The sequence below is a fragment of the Sorex araneus genome, chromosome X (assembly GCF_027595985.1).
Source record: "Sorex araneus isolate mSorAra2 chromosome X, mSorAra2.pri, whole genome shotgun sequence".
NCBI classification, from domain to species: Eukaryota; Metazoa; Chordata; class Mammalia; order Eulipotyphla; family Soricidae; genus Sorex; species Sorex araneus.
The window spans coordinates 195,774,676-195,801,660 of record NC_073313.1 but is presented as its reverse complement, the minus strand read 5'-3'; the positions used below and the strand labels follow the sequence as shown (position 1 = coordinate 195,801,660).

General features: G+C 39.3%; 1 protein-coding gene across 3 annotated transcripts in view; it reads left to right on the top strand.

Moving 5' to 3' along the window:
• Positions 1-24,959, top strand: part of DPP4 (dipeptidyl peptidase 4) — an 89,090-nt gene extending 64,131 nt beyond the window's left edge. For all 3 annotated transcript variants that reach the window (XM_055123296.1, XM_055123297.1, XM_055123298.1), the window contains 7 exons: positions 3,814-4,008; positions 7,961-8,015; positions 8,609-8,708; positions 11,858-11,922; positions 22,754-22,826; positions 23,092-23,165; positions 24,800-24,959. In XM_055123296.1, coding sequence (XP_054979271.1) covers positions 3,814-4,008; positions 7,961-8,015; positions 8,609-8,708; positions 11,858-11,922; positions 22,754-22,826; positions 23,092-23,165; positions 24,800-24,901 — 664 coding nt within the window. In that variant the 3' untranslated portion in view covers positions 24,902-24,959. The remainder of the gene's footprint in view (positions 1-3,813; positions 4,009-7,960; positions 8,016-8,608; positions 8,709-11,857; positions 11,923-22,753; positions 22,827-23,091; positions 23,166-24,799) is intronic.
• Positions 24,960-26,985: the final 2,026 nt, after the last annotated feature.

The window sequence follows — 26,985 nt, the reverse complement described above, 5'->3', positions numbered from 1 at the left end:
CAACAGTGTGATATATTATATATAATATATATTAGTATCATGCATAGTCTTGTCCCACTGAATTTGCAATATACACCAAATATTAAAAGTCAAAGAAAGAAAATGATATTTTATTTTATGATGTGGGCATTGAATCCAGGGCTTCACACATGCAAGGTAAGTGCTCTACTGCTCAGCTACATTGCTGACCAGGTAAGAAGTCTTATAAACTTCCAGATGTACTATCCAACTGTCTTTGAACTTAATTTTGTCTATAGAGTCACTAATTTGCTTTAGGTATAATCCAAATATTAAAATATTCTTTAGGAAATAATATTTTTATCTTCTTTTATTCACAGTAAAAATTACACTGCCCTTCACTAAAATACTTATAAAAAGTAAATTATGTGTTTATTTCTTTTAGTTTTTTTTTCTTTTTCCTGTCCTTAAATGTCTAATTTCCTGTTTTCCATTTTTCAAAATAAGGTTTATTTTTTATTTTCATTTTTTAAGAAATAGGTAGTTTGAATTTATTTTAGAGTTCAATTAAGTAAAACTGTTCATAAACTTAATTATTTATAACTGTTTGTCCTAACATAACTATTTCAGTATCAGAATGAAGAAAATACTTTTCAAACCTCCCTGACGTTTTAGAATTAACAGACATTAGAAAGGTATTTATTTAAGTTCCTGCTTGAAAACAATAGCTTAAGCAAACTATAGGCTTTAATTAAGGCTCAGTAACATAATATAATCATGACTTGTTGAAATAACAACAAGATTTGTGGACAGGTAACTGCTTAGGAAATTTATAGCCTTAAAACAAGTTTTGCAAGAATCATTAAAGGAGATTCTTTAGAAGACCAGGAAAATTTCTCATCACTTTACCACTCAGTGTGGCATTCATTCATGACATTATGGTTGCCCTTTAATTAGTTAAGAAAGATTTGTTTATTTCTAGCTTGCTAAAGGATTTTATGCTTTTTCAATAATAAATTAATGTTTCATTTATATTAAATGTTGTGTGCCTATTTGGGTCATTATTTTTTTTTGGCATCTAGAATTTTTTTTACAATCTTTTATTTACTAATTGAGATACTGAAGCATTATCTATAATATAATTTCTGTTCGGTATGCCAAAAACAGTAACAACAAGTCTCACAATGAAGATGTGACTGGTGCCCGCTTGAGCAAATCAATGAGCAACGGGATGACAGTGACAGTGATACTTTTATAAAAATATGGGTTTTATGACTTACTTTCCCTTTTAAGATAAAACACACTTTTATATTTTTATAGGCCCACTCAAATTTTCCCTTAAAATTTTCTTAAATCTCCTCTTCTTACACTTAATAAATCGTGCATTTGTAGGATTTATCTACTTCGTGTTAATTTTAAAATGCACTAAGATAGAATTATTCACACTGTCAATTTCTTTTAACTTACATGCCTACAAGGCCAAAAACACAGTACAGCTTTGTATTATGGGACCTGAGTTCTATCCCTGGCACCACATATGGTCCCCCAATCCTCTTCAGGCATGATCCCTGAACACAGAGCCAGGAGGAAGCCCTATGTATAGCCCGGTATGGCTCCCAAACAAATAAATAAACAAACAAGTGAATGTATATGCCTAAATAAGGAGAAAGATAGAGGTCTTAAAAGAGATACTTATTAGCCTTTTGATTTTCACTTCTGTAATATTTCAATTTAGCTTTAACCATCTATATGTGTGTAGGTGTCACCACCTCCAGAATAAATGTTTTAAAAAGATCCCTTTCATATTTTAGAATATAAAGAAACATAGTAATGGAACAACAAAAGGTCAAAATTATTGAAACTGGAGATTTTATCTACATAGCTGAGGTTACACGGGATACTGAGAAAGGGGACACTGTGTGGAGGGAAGTGAACTCTCTGGTGATGAGTGTGCTGTTGGAATAATGTATTTATGAAAAATGTAATTAACAGTATTATTAATACTAGTTCCTCGGAAAAATTATAAAAAATAAATAAGGTTGTTTAATCTTAAAGCATTGGGATATTTGATACATAACTAATATTAAGGGCAGCGACTACTCTACTAAATTTATCAACCAAAGAACATTTCTAATTATCATTAACATTTAACTTTGTTAAAAAGTACTTACTTTTCTAAGAAAAGCATGCATGTATTCTTCTTTTTACTGTTTTGTTTCTTTAATTGAATCACTATGAGACACACAGTTACAAAGTTTTTCATGTTTAGGTTTCAGTTCATAAAATGTTCCAACACACATCCCTTAACCAATGTACATTTCCTTTTACTGTTTAGAATGTTATAATATATATAACTTTAAAGTAATTCAATATTTTGCTTAAAAATAGAATTCTTTCAACTGTAGGCACTAAGAGGAAGGAAATGTTTGCATTGACACCTGAGCTGGATTTGTTCAATTCTGGTGGGGGTGAAAGTCGGGAAGACTGAAAGCAGATGAGGATATGGGAAGAAAGATTTTATTTTTAATTTTTTTTTTTAAAAATTTAATTTCATAAAGAACTTGATTTTTATTTTATTCTTTTTAAAACTTTTTAAATTTTATTGAATCACCATGAGATAGTTACAAGCTTTCATGTTTGGGTTACAATCTCACAATGATCAAACACCCATTCCTCCACCAGTGCACATTCCCCACCACCAATATCCCGGGTATACCCCCCTTTCCCACCCTCCCTCTGCCTCTAAGGCAGACAATATTCCCTATACTCTCTCTCTATTTTGGGGCATTATAGCTTGCCACACAGATACTAAGAGGTCATATGTTTGGTCAATTATCTGCTTTCGGCATGCATCTCCCATCTCAACTGGTTCCTCCAGCCATAATTTTCTTAGTGATCCCTTCTCTATTTCATCTGCCTTCTCCCCTCCTCTCATGAAGCAGTCTTCCAGCTATAGGGCAATCCCCCTGGCCCTTGGGTGTCAGCCTCATGTAATGCTACCCTATACTCCACAAATGAGTGCAGTACCTTTATGTCTGTCCCTCTCAAGAAAAATTTTAGAGATCTGCGTTCAGGTATACTGTGAATGAGGTCAAGAAGGCACACTTAAATGATATTGAAAGAACTTTAAGAAGCTATTTTGACTCACAACTGAAAATGAGAAGGCTCCATGAAGATTATCTGTGCTTCTATATGGGGAGTCTACTGTACCTATAAAGTATATAGATGCCCCAGAGTTAAACCTGCTAAAAAAATAGATGTCGAACAACACACCGTTTTTCATTATAATCTATTTCTTTTCCTTTCAAGTTCTAAATAAGTGTTTATTCCTACTTTGGGCCATTTCAGAATGATTTATGGAATCTTAGTGTATAGTACTGTCCTGGGACAAATGCTCTACTTACCAAGTAGTAGAATCTTAAAAAAGTTCTAACCTAGAAAATAAACTTGCAGTTTAGGAGTGTTTGTTAGATGAAATGGAAGGATATATAGAGCTGCATTTGTTGTCAGCATCATTTTTTTTTCATAGCAAAATTTCTTTCTCTCAACTATTAGAGAATTTATTTCTTTGACTTCAAAGGTATATAGGACTTAGAAAAAGTGGCCTATGAAGTCTGTGTTTGATAACAATCTTCAAAGATAGAGCTGATGGGCATGTTTGAAAGAAGCACACCGACATTGCAGTCATGTTGCCAAGTTTTAGAGGACACTTGTGGACACCCTGGTGGCTGGCATGATTTCAGACTCATTGATCAAGAAGGTGCACACTTCTTGTCCAAGTGAATACAAACACATGCACTCTTTAGTGGATTCAGGAAGACTGCCCACAGATGCTAACAATTTGTGATTTTTCAGATATGCAGGCCCCTGTAGCCAGAAAGCAGATGCAGCTTTCAGACTGAACTGGGCTACATACCTTGCAAGCACAGAAAACATTATAGTAGCAAGCTTTGATGGCAGAGGAAGTGGTTACCAAGGAGATAAGATCATGCATGCAATCTACAGAAGACTGGGGACATTTGAAGTTGAAGATCAAATTCATGCAGCCAGGTGAGTAACTCAAGTCAAATTCAAAAGTGATCTGAGTTTTTCTTCCATCAGTCTACATATTTTTATAGGGGCCAGCCCCACTTGAACTGAAGTGGGAAGACTGGGGCCATTCCTGTCAAGAGTTGGTTCATTCCTCAATGTATATTATAAGTGTAAAAAATTTCAAATGCTTCAATTTGAATTTTTAATCATTTTTATCCTTGAGTTATGCTTTTTATTGAAGATGTCATAGATACCTTAGGTATTATAGATTAAAATGTATGTGTTGACTTATACAAAGTTTTAAAGATGGTTATTTCTAGATTCCTCTAAAAAGGCAGTTGACAAATGTGCTACCACCTTTAAGGAAGAGACTGGAAATTCATAAATCACATATACCAATTAAAAAATAAATGTACCCTCTAATTAGTATCTAATGAAGCAAGCAAATCACCGGAGATAGGTAGAGTTCAGTGTCCATGACATTGTAAGTGGGTTACAGATTAGTTCTAGAAAAGCTCAGATAGTCTGGATAAGGTTACCCCTCTGGTGAAGTAGGGTCTGGCCAGGGGCAGGGGGAGCGGATGTGGAAATTGTGGAACATGACTCCTCATTTCTCACAAGTATGAAGTTCTTTAAATATAAATCACACCTCATTCTTATGCTCTTTGAATATGGGACTTTACATAAATCTGATCTGGCCGAGGAATGTGCACATAACATAAGAAATGTTTTACAGGCGTTATCATTGAAATTGTATAAGAACTTTGGGAGATGGGTCTTGATACCCCTTATGTTAGGGAGTGAGTATTTGGAAGAGCTTAGATCTTTTGCAAAGATAATAGGATTTGAATCCAGGTCTCACTATAACTCCTTCTCATTCACTAGTAAATGGAAAATGTAACCTTTGCATTTCTATGAGTAACTGATTAAGTGTCTAAGGAAGCATCACAATAATAGCTGATTTTAATTAATGTAAAACCATAAACTGGGAAATGCAGAAAATTGTAAATGATTGTGGATAGAAGAAAATATCTTTTTTTACAGAAAAGAACTAAAATATGACAAATTTGGAGTACTCATGAGTCTCATACTAAAGTTAATGATTAGATTAGAGAATACAAGTTTAGTCTAGTGATATTATAAAACTTTTATTTTTCACACTTCTATTCTATAGAAGAAGATATTATTTTTAGGCCCTGTCAACTTGATGATGATAGACCTAAGGTTTTGTATTGGAGCATCCACAATACACAACTCTGGCTAAAAAACAAAAGAACAAAAAACAAAAAAACAAAAACAACCAAACCCAAAAAACAATGATATATTGCATTTATACAATTTGGGGGTGGGGGTGGGCCCGGGAGCCACTCCCAGCAATTCTCAGTGAATTGTACCTGCAATCCACTGGAGGGGGCCCCAAAATACAGTGCTGCTCAAGCCTTGCAGTGTGGGAACCTCCAATGTCACATTCAGTGGTGCTCAAGGGGCCTCTGGAACTATACTTGATGATGGTGGTGAAAAGAGGGGGGAAGTGGCATGTGGTGCCAGGGATTGAACCAGGGTCTTGTATATATAAGCCATTCGCCTTCACCCATGTACTGCCACCCCAGCTCTCAAATATCATTTTGGTAATATAAAGAATTATATTGTACACAACGGAGAAAACATTCAGTAACAAACTGCTGAGTGGAAGAAAACAAGCCTGATTATGTACATCCTGTATGATCGCTGGCCTAATTTATATTAAATTCAAAACTTGCCTTTAGAAAAAAAGAAATGACCCAGAAACTTCTGGGTAATTGTAATCTTTTTCTATATTAGGTTCAAAGAATATGCTCATTTTGTAAAGGATTATCAATATGCACACTCAGAAACTTATGATCTGGTATAGATTTCTGTATGTTGTTGTATGTGTGTGCTTGTGTATGTGTTTGTGTGGTTTTGTTTTTTTCTTTTTGGGTCACACCCAGCCTGGCGTTGTACAGGGGTTATTCCTGGCTCATGCACTCAGGAATTCTTTCTGGTGGTGCTTGGGGGACCATATGGGATGCTGGGAATCGGACCCGGATCAGCCGTGTGCAAGGCAAACGCCCTACCCGCTGTGCTATCGCACCAGCCCTGTATGTGTGTGTGTGTGGATTTAAAGTTTTCAAGAAGATTAAAACAACTATTTTAAAAGATTTCTAATATTGCCTATATGAGAGATATTCAATCAATTGCAATTGCTAAGACAAATATTAATTGCAAACACAAAATTCTCAAAGTCCACATACAAAGCAATGCAAAGTTTCCCCACCTTCCTCAGTACTACAAAATTGAGTATCATTCCTAAGTTATTATTCTATACTTGTAAAACTGTACCACCTCATCACCAGTGTTGATAGCACCACACCCCCACTGTCCCAAGGCCCCTTCTTCTCCCAATCTTTGCAGCTTCAGCTCACTATAAAAAGATTCATGTTTAAAGATGCTTGAGAAATACTGTAGCACTGCACTGTAGCACTGTCATCCTGTTGTTCATCGATTTGCTCGAGCGGGCACTAGTAATGTCTCCATTGTGAGACTTGTTACTGGTTGTTTTTCTTTTTTTTTTTTTTTTGGCATATCATATATGCCACAGGTAGCTTGCCAGGCTCTGCTGTGCGGGCGGGTTACTCACGGTAACTTGCCAGGCTCTCCCAGAGGGATGGAAGAATCGAACCTGGGTGGGCCGCGTGCAAGGCAAATGCCTTACCCGCTGCACTATCACTCCAGTTCGAGAAATACTCAATAAAATTAATATCAACAGTATTTTTTACTGCGAGATTTCTCAGTACCTTCAGCATGTAAAAGTTATTGAAGGGGGCTGGAGCGATAGCACAGCGGGTAGGGCGTTTGCCTTGCACACAGCCGACCCAGGTTCGATTCCCAGCATCCCATATGGTCCCCTGAGCACTGCCAGTGGGTAATTCCTGAGTGCAGAGACAGGAGTAACCCCTGTGCATTGCCAGGTGTGACCCAAAAAAAGAAAAAAAAAGTTATTGAAGATCTTCATGGTTATCAATATAAATGACAACACTATGATTAAAAAAATAAATTTCATTACTATATAAATGAATGTTCTGCCTCTTTCTTGGCCTTCATCACTATGAAATCTTACAAAATTGATTTAGCATTCTTTCCTCAATTCAACTGCTAGGTTTTTTTGTTTTGTTTTTGTTTTCTAAGAAAAATTTTAAAAAAACTACATTTTGATGATTTTGATGTAAGGCAAGAAATAGGTGAGCAAAATATTTTCTCCATTTCTTCATCTGAATTCCACTACTGAACACAGTTTAGTGGCAAGAATGACTTCTTAATCTATCAAGGAGAAAGTTCTTCCCAGTTAATGGTACTGAGCTAACAAATCAACACCCAGTACAAGAAGGAATTTATTTGGAGGATGATGTTTGAGTTCTCAGGAAAGGGGCCCAGAGACATTGCTAAGCCCTACCCAGATGTTCTCTATGCCCTTGTAATTCTCCAATGCAGGGACAGTCTCTCTCAAAGTGAAAAAACATCTGGAGAGATTTAAATTCAATTATGTAAAGAAAAGTGCATCTGGGCTGCAAATTTTTATATGAAACTGTGAAAAAAACTGCCAGGATTTGTTTTCTATGAATCAAACACACACACACACACACACACACACACACACATTCACACACACATACACAATTATAGTCATGGGATGGAGGTGGGGTGGAGAGAGAAGGAGAGAGAGAAAGCTTGAGAGAGAAATTTTTATGGAGTCTAATAAAGATAAACTGTTCTGGCACTAAAGATAAAAATGATACTTATCTCAAGAATTTATTAAACTACTTGCAGTGATTTATCTTCATTTCTAATAAAATAAAATATAGAACAAATGACAGGAGTTCACATTTGTGTGGTTATCTTAGCTTTCTACACAATACAATATTAATTTGTGGATATCTTCTATGTATTTTAGAGAATTTATAAAAATGGGATTTGTGGATGACAAACGGATTGCAATTTGGGGCTGGGTAAGTAGTTGTTTTGCTAATGAATCTAGATGCACTCCTGAGTGAATTTAACAAGAGCAGAGCAGAAACCGAAAGAGGTTTCTTTTTCATATGTAAATACTTGGAGATAAATCATGCCTATCATCTTCAGCCAATAAAGTCCAAATAAAATGTCATAGATCTTTGAACAAAAAGTCCCAACCAGTTTATACCTTTGTTATGATGAGGAAGAGAGATAAAAAGGGAAAGAAAGAAGAAAATTGAGAAAAAGGGAGAAAGAAAAAAGAGGAAGAGAGGGAGGGAAGCATAAAAGAAGGTGTGTGGACTTTTTCTCCTATCAAGTCGGTAGGATTTTGTGTTTATTGGGTTTTTCCCCTTTAATTAGAACTATTCGGTCAATTTTTGTTGTTTTTTTCCCCTCCGCCTACCAAGAACGTGGCCCAGGGCTTTGAATATGTAGTCTTTAGATACTGTCCAATTAAGGCCAATTTAAGCCTTCTCTATCATGCTTTCTCTAAAGAAGCACAGTATATAAAGATGTGAGAAATGCAACTAGCTTACCATATGTCTTTAATTCTTTTATCTCCATAAAAATAACTGTTTCCATTTCTTAGTCATATGGAGGGTATGTCACCTCAATGGTCTTGGGAGCAGGAAGTGGTGTGTTCAAGTGTGGAATCGCAGTGGCACCTGTGTCCCGGTGGGAATACTACGGTATGTAATTGCTGTCCCATGTGAAAAGATGTGGAGTGTTGACCTGAGCGTTCCAATGAAAATACCTCTTCCTTTTTGACTGTCAGTGTTTTTATAAAAAATAAGCTGATTCATCCTGTGCTTTATGGATAGCCATCAAACAATCTCACTTATGCTACTATTGTGCAAGACTGGTGATATTACATATTTTCTGCACATTTAATTATCAACAAATTCATTCTGTTAGCCAAATCTCAAAACATCCATCTTTGATGTCTTTTTTTAAAACCCATTCTGCTTTTTTTTAACAAATAAACCCTTCATTATCTTCATTGTTATTTGAGTTTAGGGATTCACAGTTTTTAGCAAGATAATGGATGAATCTTCTTCTTTAGAAAAAGGTCAGATATAAATGGCTTTGAGTGTCAAGAAGAGAGTTAAAATGGGAATTCATGGGAAGATTTTGTTTTTTTTAATACTGCTGTTTTTATGTAAGTAAAAGTCACTCTGTAGTGATCTTTTCATCACTGAGAAAATATTCCCCCACTGCAAGGCTTCATACATGTCCAAGTGGGATTTGCAAGGGGTGATTAGTGGAGCACTTAGTAGAAAGGAAGTGTCAGAGGTGGCAAGGAGGTAATTTTTTTCTGCATCTCTTCTAATCTTACCTTTGAAGGTTAGGTTAGAAGAGTCATAATCAGCCTGACCTTTTTCAGTAATTTCTATCAGTCACCTTCAAACAAGTATCATACAGAGGGGCATATGTGTTCCTTCTTCCATAGAAATGGTATGATTAATTAATGTGAACTAGCACTGTAGCACAGTAGCACTGTCTGTCGTCCTGTTGTCATAGATTTGCTCGAGTGAGCACCAGTAATGTCTCCATTGTGAGACTTGTTGTTACTGTTTTTTGGCATATTGAATACGCCACGGGTGGCTTGCCAGGCTCTGCCATGAGGGCAGGATACTCTCGATAGCTTGCTGGGCTCTCCAAGAAGGAGAAGGGGAAGAATCAAACCTGGATTGGCCTTGTGCAAGGCAAATGCCGTACCCGCTGTGCTATCACTCCAGCCCATGTGAAATAAATAACATTTATTAGCAATGTATTTAATCTACAATGCCAGTCATTCAAAAAGGGTTATGATGATGCTTCAGGTTTATATAATTACTTATTTATATCAATGTCAAAATACCTGTATGGTTACAGTGAAATTCAAACCACAATGGCACAGTGCACCCTATTATTCTTATGCTTATTTTTTCACCATAACCTGTTGCTAAGTGGTGTCAAATGGGGCCATCCTTTAAAATCATTACAACAGATTTTTAAGTCATATAAGGATTTGATCACAGTTAATTCTCTCACTAAAAGTTTTGGGGGTTAGAGGAAGCACTGAGCCTTGTTCTGGGGACCAAATAGTGCTGAAGAAGAACTTCTGGCACCTACAGGCGAGGCATGTACTCTAGCCCAGGAGCCTCTCCCGGGTCTGCCTCACTGGTATTTTAGCATGTGTGTTTCTATGTATATAATGTCACTGTCACTGTCACTGTCATCCCGTTGCTCATCGATTTGCTTGAGCAGGCACCAGTAACGTCTTCATTGTGAAATTTGTTGTTACTATTTTTGGCATATCGAATACGCCATCGGTAGCTTGCCAGGCTGTGCCGTGCGGACAAGATACTCTCAGTAGCTGGTTGGGCTCTCAGAGAGGGGTGAAGGAATCGAACCCAGGTCAGCCGTGTGCAAGGCAAACACCCTACCACTGTGCTATCGCTCCAGCCCATGTATATAATGTATGATTAATATTTTAAAATAATCCAAAAAGATGTTTAATTATACAAAATAACTAGATCAATTATGCAACTTGTTTTTCTACTATATTTATAGATAAAAGAATTATGTCCTTTCAAGAGACCAGAATTAATGTCTATTTCAAAATACTCAACTACTGAGACTTCCACAAAAATGATAGAATGTTTATTCTGCTTGTGAAACCAAACTAATAAGGGGATATTTACAGAACGTAAATAATAACTGAATTTCTTTCTTTTATTAGAGGGAGTTGCAACCTGTCAAAAAGTAAAATGTGATCTATGTAACCAGCTAGTAGTTGAACATTGTAAGAGATTTCCCAAAGGAAGTACCCTATTCAAAGTTAGAATACATACAAACAACGAGATGACAATTATACAGTGACAGTGATAGTTATTTATTAGCCAAAAATTTAAGAACACTGAAGCAGTAAGTGAACTTCTCAATAAACTTCTTTTAAGTCAGATGATATTGTAAAGAACCTCATCACTTAACCCTTCACCTAACCCTTCACCTTAACCCTTCAGCAAGTGAAATACTGACTGGGTTTTAGAACATCTAGTTTGCTCTTCCTCTGCTCTGGTTATGGTAAAGGGCTAAGATCAAAGGTGAAAAGACAAATCCAAGCAGTATCCAATTGCATTAACAAACCAAATTAAAATGATCCTTCTTAGTTTGATTCTCTTTTAGTGTGATGGGGAAAAGAGACACTGAGACAATAGCAGAGGGAGGTGGTCACTCTGGGTAGGATGTCACAGCTGGAATGTATTAAGCATGAAACTCTATAGTAACAGTATTATAAACCACAGTGCTGAAATTTTTTTTAAATGTGCCTGTCATAAAACAGGATGAGTGTAAGATCAAAGACACTGGTGGAGGAAAGTCAATACTGTCATGGGATTTGTGTTGAAATATTGTAAACCTAAAATGCAATTATTAGTAACTTTATAAATCACAATGCCTATAGATAAATAAAATTAAAATGGGAAAAATATATCTCAAGGAGATATTTCTGAGTGTAACAACTTGTGGACCTGAATATAAGTTATGACAGTGTTTCTCAAGGCAGGTGATGGGCACTGGCTCAATTCAGTAGGCAGCGTAACTGCCTTTGGTGCAATGGGAGTCACTTTCTTTGTTTTCTTAAAGAAAGTAAATTTGCAGGGGGCAGAGTAATTATTTTCTGAAAAGGGGACAATAAACCAAATAAATTGGGGAACTTCTGACTGAAGATATACCAAAGTACATTAAGTAAATCAAGTAACTCAACAAAGGAATATTTGTCTTTATTTTATATATATACACATAATATATCTATCTATATATATAACTTTTTATCCCTGTGTTTTTATCACAGACTCAGTGTACACAGAGCGTTATATGAGTCTCCCAACACCAGATGACAACCTTGACCGTTACAGGGTAAGAGATGAAAAAGAAACAAACATTTTATATCCTATTTATATTCAAGAGTATTTTAAAGTGCATCTATTCTAGAAAATATACTTTTTATTTCCAACAAAATTCTTGTTTAAAAAAATAACACAGGTGGTATAGAGATACTCCAATAGCTTCCCCTTCTATATTCTGCATAATTATAGTCTTTGTCGTATGCTATATAGGTCGCAATATGCATTCATTTGGAAATACAAAGCAACACCCGATAATTACTTTAATTATAAAAACCTCAGTTTAGAAAACATGTCAAACCCGACATATTACTTTATAGCCCCAAATATTCTCTAAACCTTTAGATGTAGATTTAAAATTCTTATAGTATTAACATAACTAAGATGTATGTGCAAGCCTATAATTTTCTTATTCAGAGCCAAATAGAGTTTCCTCACTCAAGATTTGAGAAAAGCAGATGAGGAGTAGATACAGTTAGACAATACCTGAAAATCCACTACAGCCAAATTACTTAATAGTCTTCAACAAACTCGAATGAAGTGATAGCACAGTGGGTAGGGAGTTTTCTCTGCACATGGCCGACCCAGGTTTGATTCCTCCATCCCTCTCGGAGAGCCCGGCAAGCTACCGAGAGTATCCTGCCCGCACAGCAGAGCCTGGCAAGCTACCCGTGGCATATTCAATATGCCAAAAACAGTAACAACAAGTCTCACAATGGAGACGTTACTGGTGCCCGCTTGAGCAAATTGATGAACACTGGGATGACAGTGCTACAGTGCTATCTAACAAACTGGTTTTCTCACAGGAGAACCTATGGACATGTTGTTCTGCAGATGGACTAAAGCATTTTAAATAGGATCTAGTGATCATGTGCCAGTGTGGTGTGACCACAAAGTCCACATCTTTTGGTACCACACTCATTCTGTTGGAAGTGTTAGCTTAACTACTTTCTAATAGTCCACGCTTTCGAAAAGCATCCTAATTCCTTCATGTTTGTTAAAGGATCCCGAAATGTAGAAATGACAAAGTAAGCTGTCTAATATTCAGCTTCTCCTGGGGAAAGTTCAAATTCTTTCTAGAAGGGCAAATTATCCTATATCATGCTGAAGCACCACCAGGAGTATCCCTGAGCACAGAGCCAGGAGCACCCACCAAAATTTTTTAAAAGGAGAAGAATAAGGAAAAACAATTATAAGAATTATTTAAGAATACAATTTATTGCTTGTATAAATTTGTATAACTCTCAATACCCGGGCTTTATATGGTCACATTGCTTCCACATTTTTGTAAGATTTCTATGGATTCTGAGCCACTCCATCAAAATACAGTATATCTCAGATTTGATTTCTAGTTTTGCTATTATGAGTGGACAGTTTTATTTTACCCTCATTCAGCTTATTTACTTTGGTCAGCAAGGCCTTGTTGTAAAAAGAGGAGGGTACTTGTCTGAGTTTGTGCCACACTTGACTTTCAGTCACGATAGAAAAATAGCAGAGTAAAAAGAGCTGCACAAATTGCCTTCCACTCACTACAGTGGACCTGTACCATAGCTGTCCCCATTTGTGCTAATTGTCACACCTGCCAGCTTAATTCTTCCCCCACCCCTCATGTTTAGCTTCCACATCTAACAAGTGGCTCGCCCATCCTTGTCCCTCTTTGGAACCAAAACTGTTGCTTCCAAAGCACTCTCACCTTTTGGAACAATAACCACCTTTGTCATCTGTTAGCTTTCTACTCTCAGTCTAAAGGATACACATACCTCCACCCACAGCACTTCGATGAATATTTTCTGTGTGCTCAGCTAAGACCAACCCATATTTTTGGGCCATGTCTTCAACTTGTTCTCTATTCTCTGAATGTTTTGTGGATTTTCTCTCTGTATCTTTGTCCTTTGTCCATTTCTCCTCCATGTCCATCTATTAGAAAATGCGAAGAGTTCATTAAAGGGGAAGTTTGTACTGCTCCACATTGAGCTCAACAACATTTCTCATACATTTCTCAGCTTGTCCCTGTTGGCCTCAGAGTTTCTTGGTTTTGTCTTGCCCTCTTTGCAGTATTGGCCCTTTAAGACTACTCAACATTGCACTATTTGGATTACTCTAGTAAAAATTTTCGACCTTAAAAACACTTCCCAAAGGACGTCGTGAAGGGAAATAATATTATAAAACTTTTATTTAGGGGGCTGAAGAGATTTTACAAGGGTTGAGACCTGCTTTGCACACAGCTTACCTGGGTTTGATCCCCAGGATAGTAAATACAACACAGAGCCAGGGCCGGAAGTTGGCCCTGGGCATCACTGTCTATCCCAGATACTCCCTGTTCTAAGACACTTCACTTATTTTTCAGCTTGAATTTCCTTATCAATGACTTAGCGCAACTGCATACATTTGCAAATCTTCCCTCCTTAGGTATGCCATATTGATAAGATGCCAAAAAACTTTCTCAAATTTCCTAAGTATGAACAGGTTTCTACAACATCAGAGTTCAGGTTCTCTAGTAGAGATTCGTTCTACTAGAGAACCTGAGACCCAGTGAGCCAAGAGTTCATTTTCAAAAATCCAGTTTGAGAATTTCTTTAACCTTGACCCACAAGGATAAAGTGCAAGCCCTTGACCTCCCCCACCTCCCTGCCCAGGCAGTCCGTGGCGAGTTGCCTCCCAGGATGCAGCTCAGCCCAGTTTCCTCCTCTGACAGCCCTCTTCCCCCTCTAGGACAATTGGTTTCATCCTTTGCAACCTGTATTTTTCTGGGGACTTCCCCCATAGGTCCCGAATTCTCAGGCAAACACCCCTCTTCCTCCATCTACCCGCCCGCCCTGCAGTGGCCAATTTTGTGTGTCCCCTTAGGTGTTCGCTGCATGAGGTAGTCATGTAAATAGAAGTCACTTCCTACTGCCAATGGCAACACGCGCATACTCGGTGCACAAAGTCACTCTTCCACTTCACTGCACAGATGGCTCCCGAGGACTGTTTAATCCTTCCACGCCAGGAGTCGGCTTTTCTTGGCACAAAATTCATTGCTGGCAATGGTCGCATTAAAACTGCCAGTACCAGGGAGCTAAAGGTTCCCAATGTGTTACTCAGAGGAATTATTTGGTCGGGCTTTAGTTAAGGTGGGCAGAAGAAAATGAGGCAAATGCCTGAACTAAATCGTTTCCACCCTGATAAGTTACTTTCTCGAAATGTGGAGAACTGAATCTAAGTGCCTATATTTGGTGCACAGCAGGCTTTAGAATAAAGCTGCCCTCCTTTGTTTTTTAAATGAGTCTGTGCTTTTGTCTCTGGCAAGAATATATTCAAAGATTCTATTTTCCTCCAAGGCCCCAGCTGCCCCTCTGGACCCCATCTTCTTTAACTTTTTTCTCCAGGTTGATTTGATTCTCTTTCATTCTCTTTCATTCTTTCCCATTCTCTCTCTCTCTCTCTCTCTCTCTCTCTCTCTCTCTCTCTCTCTCTCTCTCTCTTCTTCCCTCCTTCCCTCCCTCCTCTAACCCTCTTTCAAAAGACAAAAAAAAAGACAAAGACAGTTCCTTATAGGCTTTCACCTCGATATACCTGGCTCAGAAGAAAAAAGGAAGTATTTTGAAAATTATTTAAATGACTTGTATTTCATCTGCAATTTACCTTCTTCAGCACATTCGGCATAATAGAGTCCAAGACTGTATAATAAGTAAGGTCCTGATATTTGCCATGTTTGCAGAAAAAGAATCACTGATACACTAGTCAAAATATAGCCTTAGGAAGAATATGCTTTCTTAACGAGGTTCAAATGAGAAGTGATTCATTACTCATTGATGACCCAGATTTGGAAAAACTTTGAAGAATCAACATTTTTGTAAAATAAAGGTCAGACTTAACATTTATTTTGGAAAAGGCATGAAAGGAACCCTTTGTATATGTGAAAAGACAGGGCTGTCTGGCTTAGCTGTTCAGCATTGCAGCACTGAAATATGATCTACACTGAGACCACCTCCGAGACACCGCACAACCAAATCAAATACCTTTTTCTCGTCTTACAAATAGATTACCTGTAGATTAGGGCAGTGTTTCTCAATCTCATTCTGATCATGGCCCCTTTCTGATCTAGCTTCCTTCCTGTGCAACCCCCCTCACCGGTCCTACTATGTGGTCCCTTAATCTTGTGCTGTGGCCCTAATTTTTAAATTTCTACCTTAGGCCCCCTTTGGGTATCATGGCCCTGGATTGAGAAGCTCAGGATTAGGGGATTCCGGGACCAAGATTTCACCCAATGTAGGAGCAAAATCTGTGGACCCCCCCCCCCGCAACTCTTTTTGTAGGTTGTCACCCTCCTATTGCCCCTCAGTGAGGCAGAAGCACTTTGAAAAAGATATTCAAAATGGAAAATGTTTATCTCCCCCAAACACCAAAGAACAGGTGGTTTGGAAGCCCTGAGCAGCAGAGTGACAGATCAGAGCTACTAGGCAGTATACCTCAGCAGAATTATCTCTTTTACAGTGAGTCAAAGTTCACCACGGGCACATTTAAGTAAAGGAATCAATTGGTCATTGAGACAGTTCTCACCCCCCAATAGCAAGAGCAATAACAAAAGTGGATGCACCCCTGAGAAGTGGGCTCCTGAGCAGCACTGTTGAAATTTTTTCTATGATGTCCTAGATCTTATAGCTAAACCTACAAGTACTACTAACATGTGGGAAACTTAGGCTCACCCTTCCACAGACCCCATGTTTTCATTGTTCAGATATTCATTATCTTGTTGGTGAGACAAAATACACATGCAAAATCTGTGAAGGCAAATAAGAGAGCAGGTAATAAAGCTGTCTTTTGAATGTGATGAAATACATTCCCCAAAGACTGCTGGTTTCTAAATTGTGACTGTGGGGCCCCGGGAATTCTGTGTCTTTCCAGTCATTTTAGAGGAGAGGCGCTATGACATAGACAAGAAGTTGGCTTCCCGCCACTTCTCTCCATCCAGGAGTATCTAGTTTCATTGATTTAATTCAAGAGCTTGCTTCCTTTGTGAGACACTATTCACTTTACATGAATTATTGCATTTGATTCTCCCTCAAATTATCTGACATCAGTGTTCTAATTATCTGTGTTTTACTGACACAAACAGGCACAGAGTGATAAATCACATTTAGATACTGGGGGGTGGGGTTAGGGGGGTGGAGGGAGGAGAGCTTAAAGCCAATAAGGGAAATTTGAAGGTAAGAGGAAGGAAAAGCATAGATGGTCTCTCCCTAGGCTGCATGGTGGAACTAGGCAGAATAGCACAATAGACAAGTGATCAGCAGGTAGAGCTGCTTTTCTGAAGATTTGTAAAATTTTTAGTGACTCCAGAGACCACACAGAAGAAAGGCTATGGGAAGAGTCGGTGAAAGAGCAGGTAGCCAAGGAGTCAGGCCCTGAGATCAGGGAGGGAGGCATGAGTGCACTGCAAGAGGAGCAGGAGATGAAGGGCAAGAGAAATGGGACCTAAGTCCTGAGCCTTGTTGCCAAGAGAAGAGGGCAGCCTGGAACACACAGAAGGGACTGATTTAACTTGTAGAGGAGATTTATTTTGCATTTTGCTCAAAATTTGATAGGCTTTTGGCAAGTGTATGAAACAGTCATAGATTTGGCAGTCTTCTGCTAGCAGATTTGAAATGTTCAATCCTTAAGAACTGCTGCATCGTTAGGTTATGCAAAACAGGGTGCAATTTTGTAAATATGCCATCTTGTACTGATTTGACATTTGTTCTATTATCCCAGAATATGCCAAAGGGAGAGAGACCTTCAGATTTCAGCCAAACCTTAACTTGTTTGTTGAGTGCTGATAAAATGTTGACTGCTGTGTGATCTTTAAAGAAGCCAGTGTTGCTTGGTGAGGCCTGAGGTAGAGCCCCCTGTCGGGGTGATGGGAGCTTTTCCTTGGCATCTCAAGGGTACAGTTGTTTGATGGATGTAAACAAGTGAAACATCTGATCAAGTGGGATGACTTAATTTCTTTCTTAAATATTTTCTGTGGCCTCTGTTGTGGCTCTAATGATGTTTCCCAAAATAGCATTTTCAAAATTATTTTTGATGCTTTGGATGCAAGCAGGAGTATTCATAGATCGGCTATATAGCATCCGGGGTGGTGTCTCACTGCAGTGCTGGGATGTCCATCAGACTAGCAACTGTGTGCTTTCTCTCCTGGAGCCTGGCAAGGTGCTGAGTGATCTACCTGCAAGGTGGTGGGTGGCTAGGGCAGGACTGGACAGGAGTGGGTCTAGAGTTGGACAGACCTGCAGGAAAATTCATTTCTATCTCTCCCCGGCAGTATGGTTACTTCACCTCTGTGAGTCTCAGTTTTTTAATCTGAGTAATGGAGATCTGCTTCACAGGATTGTAAAAAGGACTAAGTGAGACATAAGTACTCACCATAAAATGAGTTTTCAAAGCATGACAGAGTCCCCTCAATCCCCTATTCTACTCGGAAAGTGGTTTTTAAATGGCACAAGGGATCGCTGAAAGATTGTTAGACCTTCTGTTTCTCACAGTACTTCCCTACTCTTATCAGGACTCTCTTTTATTTCAAAAAATACAAAGATTTATTTGTTGGAAGGTAACGGAGGAACCAGCATGATCCAACGAGCAGCTACAGATGGTTCTTCTTGGGGCTTGAAGGAAAAGCTCCTCACAGAGATGCTGTGGAATCGGCACTGCCACTGGACCAATCCTTCCCACTTCTCTTTGCCAGACTGTTTCTGGCAGCGGGGCTCTCCGGAAGTTTCTAGCCTCAGGAGGGTGCCAACTGCACCACCATTGCATCCTTGCCCATTTATCACTCTGAGCTTCCTTTTTAGTAGTTGGTGATAGACTATTCGGCTTCTAACTTAGTCATCCATTTCCTTTTTTTGTTTTTGTTTCCATCAATAGGCAAATGAGGATTATCCTATCCCAACGTGGGGAGTAGGGGTTAAACTAGCCCTGCTAAATGATTTCTGGATTTTTAAGCATACCTTTGATTCATGCATACTGTGCTTTCCCCAGCCTTGGGGGTTGCCTCTCCGGGGTTCCGCTGGTCACCAGCAAGTGGCCTGCAGTCTTCACTGAGAAGCCTGGGCACTCAGTTTGGTAGGGAATGGCTGGTGGTTCTGGAGGCAGGGCGTCGCAGCTGTTTCTTTCCGGGGAAAAATGCTCTCTGCAGCTCGAGAGACTGCAAGTGGGGTGCAACTCTAGGCTGCCCATCTCCCTGCATAAGAGGCCCCTCCAGAGACTTTTCCCAGTGAGCTGGGGAAGTGTGCAGTGGAAATGGCACACTTATCTTGCAGTTGCGAGGGAAGCTTTTGTTTTATTTTTCTCTTGCTGCATTAAAGTATTTGTCTTTCTTTCTTTGTAGTGTAATATTGTTAATGTAAAACAATTTGCATCATGACACTTTTATCACAGTTTTCGTCTTTTTCTCAGTATGTTGCATTTCTCACCATGTCTAGTTCATCACAGCTACAGTGTGTACATCACAACATTTATCTTAGGCTCAGGGTTTTACTTGTTTATAAAAATTGTCTTCTTTCAGCCTGTATTCACTCCATTTAAAAAAAAAAAAGGCAGCCAGAAACTGTTTTGGTCCAAACTCCAGTAGTTATCACATTCCTTGCTAACTGTCCTGCGTATTTATATGTCTCCTCTCTATTACTCTATGTTTCAATGACATTTCTCCATTTTATGGCTCAGGGAGGCTGTAGGAGCAGCTTTTGCTGTTCATGTTGCCAAGAGAGGAAGGTCCCAGAGGGGAGGTGACACAGCTGTATATCTGGGTCAGGTTTAGGAGTTGAAGCTAATTCTCTTCCATGTGTGAAGAGTGAGACTGAATGTAGTGGGGGGAGGGGAGTGGGAGGGGCAGGTGGGCAGGATTGGTGCAGTGAGTGTGGCTATCTAGCAGAATTGAGCACCAAGGGTCTGGGGGATGACCCTGGGCTAGGGACTCAAGTTATTCATGTTCACAGTCAGTGCTCAAGCCCAGCCTGTCCTGTCTCCAGCTTACATTCCCACAGGACATGTCATTTAGGGGGTTTGTTTTGATCCTGTCCTCTCCGAAGGGCTGCAAATTGCTCCTGATTTTACTACTGAACCAGGTTTGACATCACTTGCAATGTCACATACCTCTTAGTCCTCAAAGGGCTATGTAGAGCAGTTCCTTTCTGAATAATTCAGTTTGCAAAGGGTGAGGGTGCAGGAGCTCAGGGCCAGCTGGAGCACCTGCACTCTGCAAATTGCAGAACAGTTAAACAGTGATCTCCTGTGCCTTGGCTGGAGGATCACATCACTAACAGCATGAGAGTTAAAGAATTTCTGCTGTCAGCCTGTGTGGCCGGCTCCGAAGCTTCCTGCAGCTGTAGCTGGATGCATGCTAGTTCCTTTGGAATCTCTGTCTCCATTAGAAAATGAAAGGGCTCTAGGCCTGTCTTGCCATAGCAATGTTATTAAGATCAGAGCAGTGTTTTTTAAATTTTTTTTTTTTTGCTTTTTGGGTCACACCCGGCGATGCACAGGGGTTACTCCTGGCTTTACACTCAGGAATTACTCCCGGTGGTGCTCAGTGGACCATATGGGATGCTGGGAATCAAACCCGGGTCGGCCGCGTGCAAGGCAAACGCCCTACCCGCTGTGCTATTGCTCCAGCCCCTAGAGCAGTGTTTTTTAAATAAACCCTTTATGGTGCTTAACACAGTGACTAGTACGCAATAAGCATTGATACCTATCAATTAATGGCATGGAATAAGGGTTGAAAGTAGGCAAAAATATATCTCAAGAAATTTCAGGATGAGAATGTAATTCTTCCAGCTGTTCCCACTTTTCTCTCAAAGCTAGGAGTGAATAAAATGAACAGCACAAAAATCTTCAAATTTCTTTCACTCATTCACTTCATTGTTACTACAAGTATTAGATGCTAAGAAAAATTATCAATACATATGAGTTCCTTTCTCTCATACGTCTTGTTGTTTAGCAATTTAAATATTTCTGTATAAAAATGAATGGGTGGAAAAGGAACAGAATAATATAGAATGGATGGATTAATGGGTGAATTTATGCACAGAGGGCTAATACAACTCACCAGACATAGCATTTCCTTAAAATAAAGTAAAACTTCATCATGACTTATTTTGGGTTATTTTTTATATTTGCCCTCTTTTTTGAAGGGGGGTGAAGACATCTGCTCAGGGTTTGCTCCTAGCTCTGTGCTCAGAGATCACACTGGGTTCAGGGGACCAAATGGAATGACTGAACCTGGGTCAACCATGCACTATTGTTCTGGCCCTTCGGTATGAGTTTTTAAAAACAATTCCTAGATACTTATTTTGAAAGTTCTCAGGTAAATGGTTAATTTGGCTTAGAGATGCAGTATGGTCAGGATGCTTAGGGCCTGCTTGTCCATCAGTGGGGGGAAACTTGTTCTGTGTTTTACAGAACAGGACAGTCCTGGGAGGCTCAGTCCTTAATGGGTAACTGTCTCCTGAGAGTTGTAGCAGAATATCCTTTTTATTTTTTTTTCCAGGAACACTGTGCTATTGAATTCCCACTTCAGTATTAGTAATTCAGTTGTAAAGAAAAAGAGAAATGAAAAGCCTGTCTCTTGAGTCCTATTTCTGTGAGGCCCAGAAAGAGTTTCATTATTCCCATTTTACAGAAAATGAGGGTGAGAGAGCAGCATGTCTCTGGGAGCACATGTCACTGGTCTGGGTGCTGCAGCTGGAGTGTGAACACTCTTAACTCTAGTCTTGTTCCTATTAGAAACCCAGCAAGATTCCTGGCCCCGATACTAACCAGGTCTTAGGTATATTTGAGATCTACAAAGTACACCTTACTTCTCATAAAGTTTATTTTGATTCAACAAGTGCTGTAGAACCCACGGGCTGATATTCAACCTAAAGGGAGCCTGCAACAAGGCCCTAGAAGCCAACTCTTGTTCCTCCCCCTCCCAATGGCACTGCAGTGTCTATATCATGGTTTTTACCTTTTTTTCCAATTTTTGTTAACATCTCCAAATTACATTCAGATGACTTCCTTCTTGCTTTCAAAGTCTTTTTCATCCATGGCTACCCCTTCGCTTCCCAGCTTTGTCTCTATTCTCTAAGTCCTGCCTCATGAGGCCACCAGTTGGTTTTAAAAAGCTGACCTCCCAATTTTTCATTCCATGTCCCTGGCTGATCGGGGAATGACTTGATCTAACAGAAGCATTTTCCACAACGCAGACTGAGACAGACAGCAACTATCCCCTGATTTTCTATGGCCGATCTTACTCTTCTTCACCCCTTTCCCCTCACATATGTTGCATTTTCTTAGGTTTTAAACATCTGTTCTCAAAAAGGTAATACTGGCGTCTCATTCAGAGCCTAGCAATGTGGACCAAAGTTCATATGACATATTGCAGAGTATGTTTAGTTGCAAATGCTATGTACAGGCTCTTTGAAATGTAGCATGTATGGCACCATGTGACACATGGTTGCCATGGTAATACACTTTTTGGCTGAACTACAGCATAAGCCCATGGAACATACATTGCTAATATGAGACTCTGCCCTGTGCTAATGCATAGGACACAGCCAATCTGGGATCGGGGACTTGAGGGCTTTCACATGCAGCCTGGGTGGCAGGTGCCCTCTTCTTGCATGTGCAGGGAAGATGTGGCATCCTCTCTTCCCAGTCCTGTCTCCCAGGCACAGGGCATGCTGTGCATTCTGCCATGCATGGAGACAGCATTTGCTTGAATATCGGTTTGCTATATTTTGTATCAAAGGGGGCCCCAGCTGAAAACATTTTATTTTGTAAACTGAAGTGAAAAATCAGTTTATGGCAGATCTTTTTTTGAATAATGACATTCTTTTTCCCAATTCCAGAATTCAACAGTCATGAGCAGAGCTGAAAATTTTAAACAAGTTGAGTACCTCCTTATTCATGGAACAGCAGATGGTGAGTTTCAGTTAATTAGACTTTTTAGTATCACAGACAGGTTTGCAATTTCACTACTGACAAAACAAAAGCATGAGGGGCAAGACTGTTACATTTACTTCAATAAAACAGTGTTGCTTTCCACAACTCACTTGTCTTGGGCTAAATGGGATGCTGAGTCCTAGAACTTCAAACAGACCCTTTCTTCTTGTGCCTCTCCCACCCTTTGGTATTACAAAATTGGAATGGCTATTAGTTACTTTGAATTTCCTTTCTCTCCCTGCAGATAACGTTCATTTTCAGCAGTCAGCTCAGATCTCCAAAGCCCTGGTGGATGCTGGAGTGGATTTCCAGGCGATGGTAAAAGCAAAACTTTGTCAAGGGGAGCAGACTTGCTTGGTGGGCCTGGTTGGCCCCTCTCTGGGCTGCTTCTCAGAGGACTTAGAAGGCAGGGATAGAATTAAAAGGGATTCGATTTATTGTTCCCCTACAAAGTTAGGTGATGTCCTTGAGCCATACCCAGAGTAATATTCAATAATATTAGAGGTTTGGAGTATTAAGAAGCACAATATTTCATATCCTGGGAGTGTAAAAACACTGCCCTGCTATGCATGTCATTATTCAGTCCGTCCCTATTTTGATTCAAAAGTAATCACTTACTCAGTAAATGTGTGGCAGAGTAATTCTAAAGTGGAACCAGCATGATAATAGCTCAGCTCAACTCTGACAATCCATTTCTGTCTAGCCATTCTAACAACAGTGGGATATTAATAAGCAGCATGCTTCGGTTTGTGCAATTGCTGTGTTATCTTTTGTTGAACAACTGGAGGCAATACACATTTAGACTTATTTTATAAAGTCAGAAATGGTCAAAGCTGCCTACTCAGCATCACTTATTCAGAAAGATGTTTCCAGCGATGAAGTCAACATTCATTATCCATACTATATATATTAATAAGAGAAAAGATTATACAAATACATACAAATGTGTAGCCACACATAAAACATGTACATGTATATGTACATATTGTGTATGTTGTGCTAAATATTTTTGAGTATATACAAAGTGAAATGCAGCTTTCTTTAGGAAAGCATCCTTCCCTCACCCTTTCCTTTCCCTTGCTCTGTGCTCAGTTGAAAGAGTGTCCACTGATTTTTAGGGGTGTGTGAGACACCTGACAACAAGCAACAACAGTCAAGATTTACTTCCTTTAGGTCAGATTCTTAAAAGAAGTTGAGATAGAATTTTTGACAATTCAGAGAGAAACATATAATGGTTAGCTTAAGCCATTTTTAAAAGTTAATTTATATCTCCATAATATATATGTTTGCCCGGCAGTGACTTCCAACTTGTTCACTATGATCTGAGTTAATGATTTTTTTGCTTCAGGTCATCAGTTCTTTCTACAGAAATGTAAGACACAGAAAAAATGCAGAGAAAAATCTAAGTGTTTGTTCAAATACATTTGACTTTTGACTTCACTTATGTAAAGCATAAACAGATTTTTCCAGTTTATTAATGACATATTAGGAGACATATTCTACTTTAAAACACTCATTTCTTTTAAGACCACTTCTCTTACTACTGTGTATTAGAAATATGACATTTGATAAGCAATGAAAACTGTGGGCTGAATGGGATAAACATTCCTTCAATACGTGATGCAGTTTTAACTGCCCTTCGAGTCAAATTTTAAAATAGGCTTGGGTGTTCTCACTGCACTGTGCATAGCTTTAAGGCACAACGGAGCCCATGAAAATTTACAGTACGATGCTTCAGCACCTACCAAGGATGCGCAGAGGCAAGCCCAGGGCCCCAGCAGAGCTCGAGGGAGAGTCAAATGCTCTTCATCACGTTTCAGTTGATGAATTGATTCAGGAATTATGGCAGCCTGCTTTATACCAAGTATGCTCTTGAGAGTTCATTTTAATTGTCATAGATTCTTTTAAAAATGACAACTGACTTTCGAATTCTGACCTTTCTTTCTCCCCAGTGGTACACGGACCAGGACCATGGGATTGCCAGCAGCACGGCCCACCAGCACATCTACACCCACATGAGCCACTTCCTCAAACAGTGTTTCTCTTTATCTTAGCACTTTGGAAAGCTTATTGCGTTGTAAAGCTTATTAAAATTCATTGTTGTTCTTCTTATCTCAAAACTGCAGTTGTGATGATGACCTTAACAAATACACTCAAATCAAAAAAGTTCAAGTTATCTTTGTTCCCTGAATTTAGTACCTAAGCAAGTAGGGATGCCATCTTTGCAACAGATTATTTTAATTGACAGAATCTTGAATTGTTCAATCTGGTTTTATCACTGAAAATCACTTCCACATCAATTGCTGAGACAACAAATGAGACTTGTTTTTGTGGGAGCTTTTCACATAGGTTCCCTAACAGCATTTGATTTTCTTCTTCCTGGGCTAGTCCAAATCTTGTTGTCATCCTTTAAAGAGATAACAAGGTATGGGCAGTGATGGAGCTTCAGTAGAGGGAAGGAGAGAGGAGGGAGGGGGAGATGCTAGCAGGGCATGGCTTCTAACCCCTGTCCATGCTTGCCGACCTGCCCCAAGCTGCTGTCAGTTCCTCTCAGAGAAGAGCTGTTCACAGTCCAACTGGCACTGTCTTCTAAGAAAGACTATTGAAACAGCCTCAGAAAATCAAAAATGCAAAGCACTGACTTCTGAGTAAAACCACAGCAGCTAAATAGGCTCCAAAGAATTGAAAGGGAAACTGTCAAGTATGCAAGGTCCACAGGTGCCAGTTATGGCTATAGGTGCTACAAAACCACAGCAAGGGAGGCGGGAAACTATTGTAAACATGCTTCAAAAGTACAAATATTTCCTGGTGAAAAGGCAACTTGGAACTGATATGTGAGCACATCAGTTTGCCCGGTTAAAAGATGAAAACATTTGTATCACAAATCTTAACTTGAAGGAGCCCTTGCATTAGCTTTTCTATTTCCTATCTTTGAGGATCTTACTAAAGCGTACTTAAACTTCCTTGGACTTCTTTTAAAATAAAAAGCAACTAGATTTGTATGTATTATTATTCCCATTCTATATACTAAGAAATTTTTTTCTGATCATTTAATAAATGTGCCTTCATTTTTTCCCAAAGGTAATGAGTTTTGTGTCTTAAATCAGATCTAAACCACATTGGCATAAACACATATTTATCCAGAGAATTTCTTTTTTGTCTTTTATCCTAAACATGAAAAGAATTCTATTTTTGTAATAAGATGACACACAGTGGCCAGAGAGAGTGCGCACAGTGGTTAGGGCATTTGCCTTGCATGCAGCTGACCCCAGTTTGATCCTCAGCACCAGGAGTGATGGCTGAGCAGAGAGCCAAGAGTGAACCCTGAGCAAAGCTGGATTTGTGCACCACCCCACTCCCCAGTCCAAAATAAAACAAAAAGAAGGTACATAGAAATGTGTTAAATTAAGCAGTTCCTAGGGGTTTTGTCTAAAGCATATATAATTTCTGCTAACAAACCTATGGCTGGAGCAATAGCACAGCGGTTGGGCTTTCGCCTTTCACGGGGCCAACCCGTGTTCAATTGCTCCGCCCCTCTCGGAGAGCCCGGCAAGCTACTGAGAGAATTGAGCTCTCACGGCAGAGCCTGGCAAGCTACCCGCGCGTATTGGATATGCCAAAAACAGTAACAATAAGTCTCTCAATGAGAGATGTTACTGGTGCCCGCTCGAACAAATCGATGAGCAACGGGATGACAGTGAACAAACCTATGTGTAGCTTTTGAAAATTTGACCTAAAGTATTTTAAATTGACATATAAATTATAAGTTCATTGCAGAGAAAATTACTGAGTATTTTTATATTATGAGAAAAAAAATCATATCAATAGTATCATCACCATATTGTTGATGGCTCAGCAGAAGTAAAAATAAAAACGTCAAGTGAGGGGGCTGCAGTGGTAGTACAGCGGGTAGGGCGCTTGCCTTGCATGCGGCTGGCCTGGGTTTGATCCCCGGCATCCCATATGGTCCCCCAAGCACTGCCAGGAGTAATTTCTGAGTGCAGAGCCACGAGTAATCCCTGAGCATCACTGGGTGTGACCCTCAAGGCAAAAAATTAAAAATAAAAATAAATAAAAAATTAAAAATTAAAAAGTCAAGTGAGGGGTCAGGGATGCAGCTCAGTGGTAGAGCCCATGC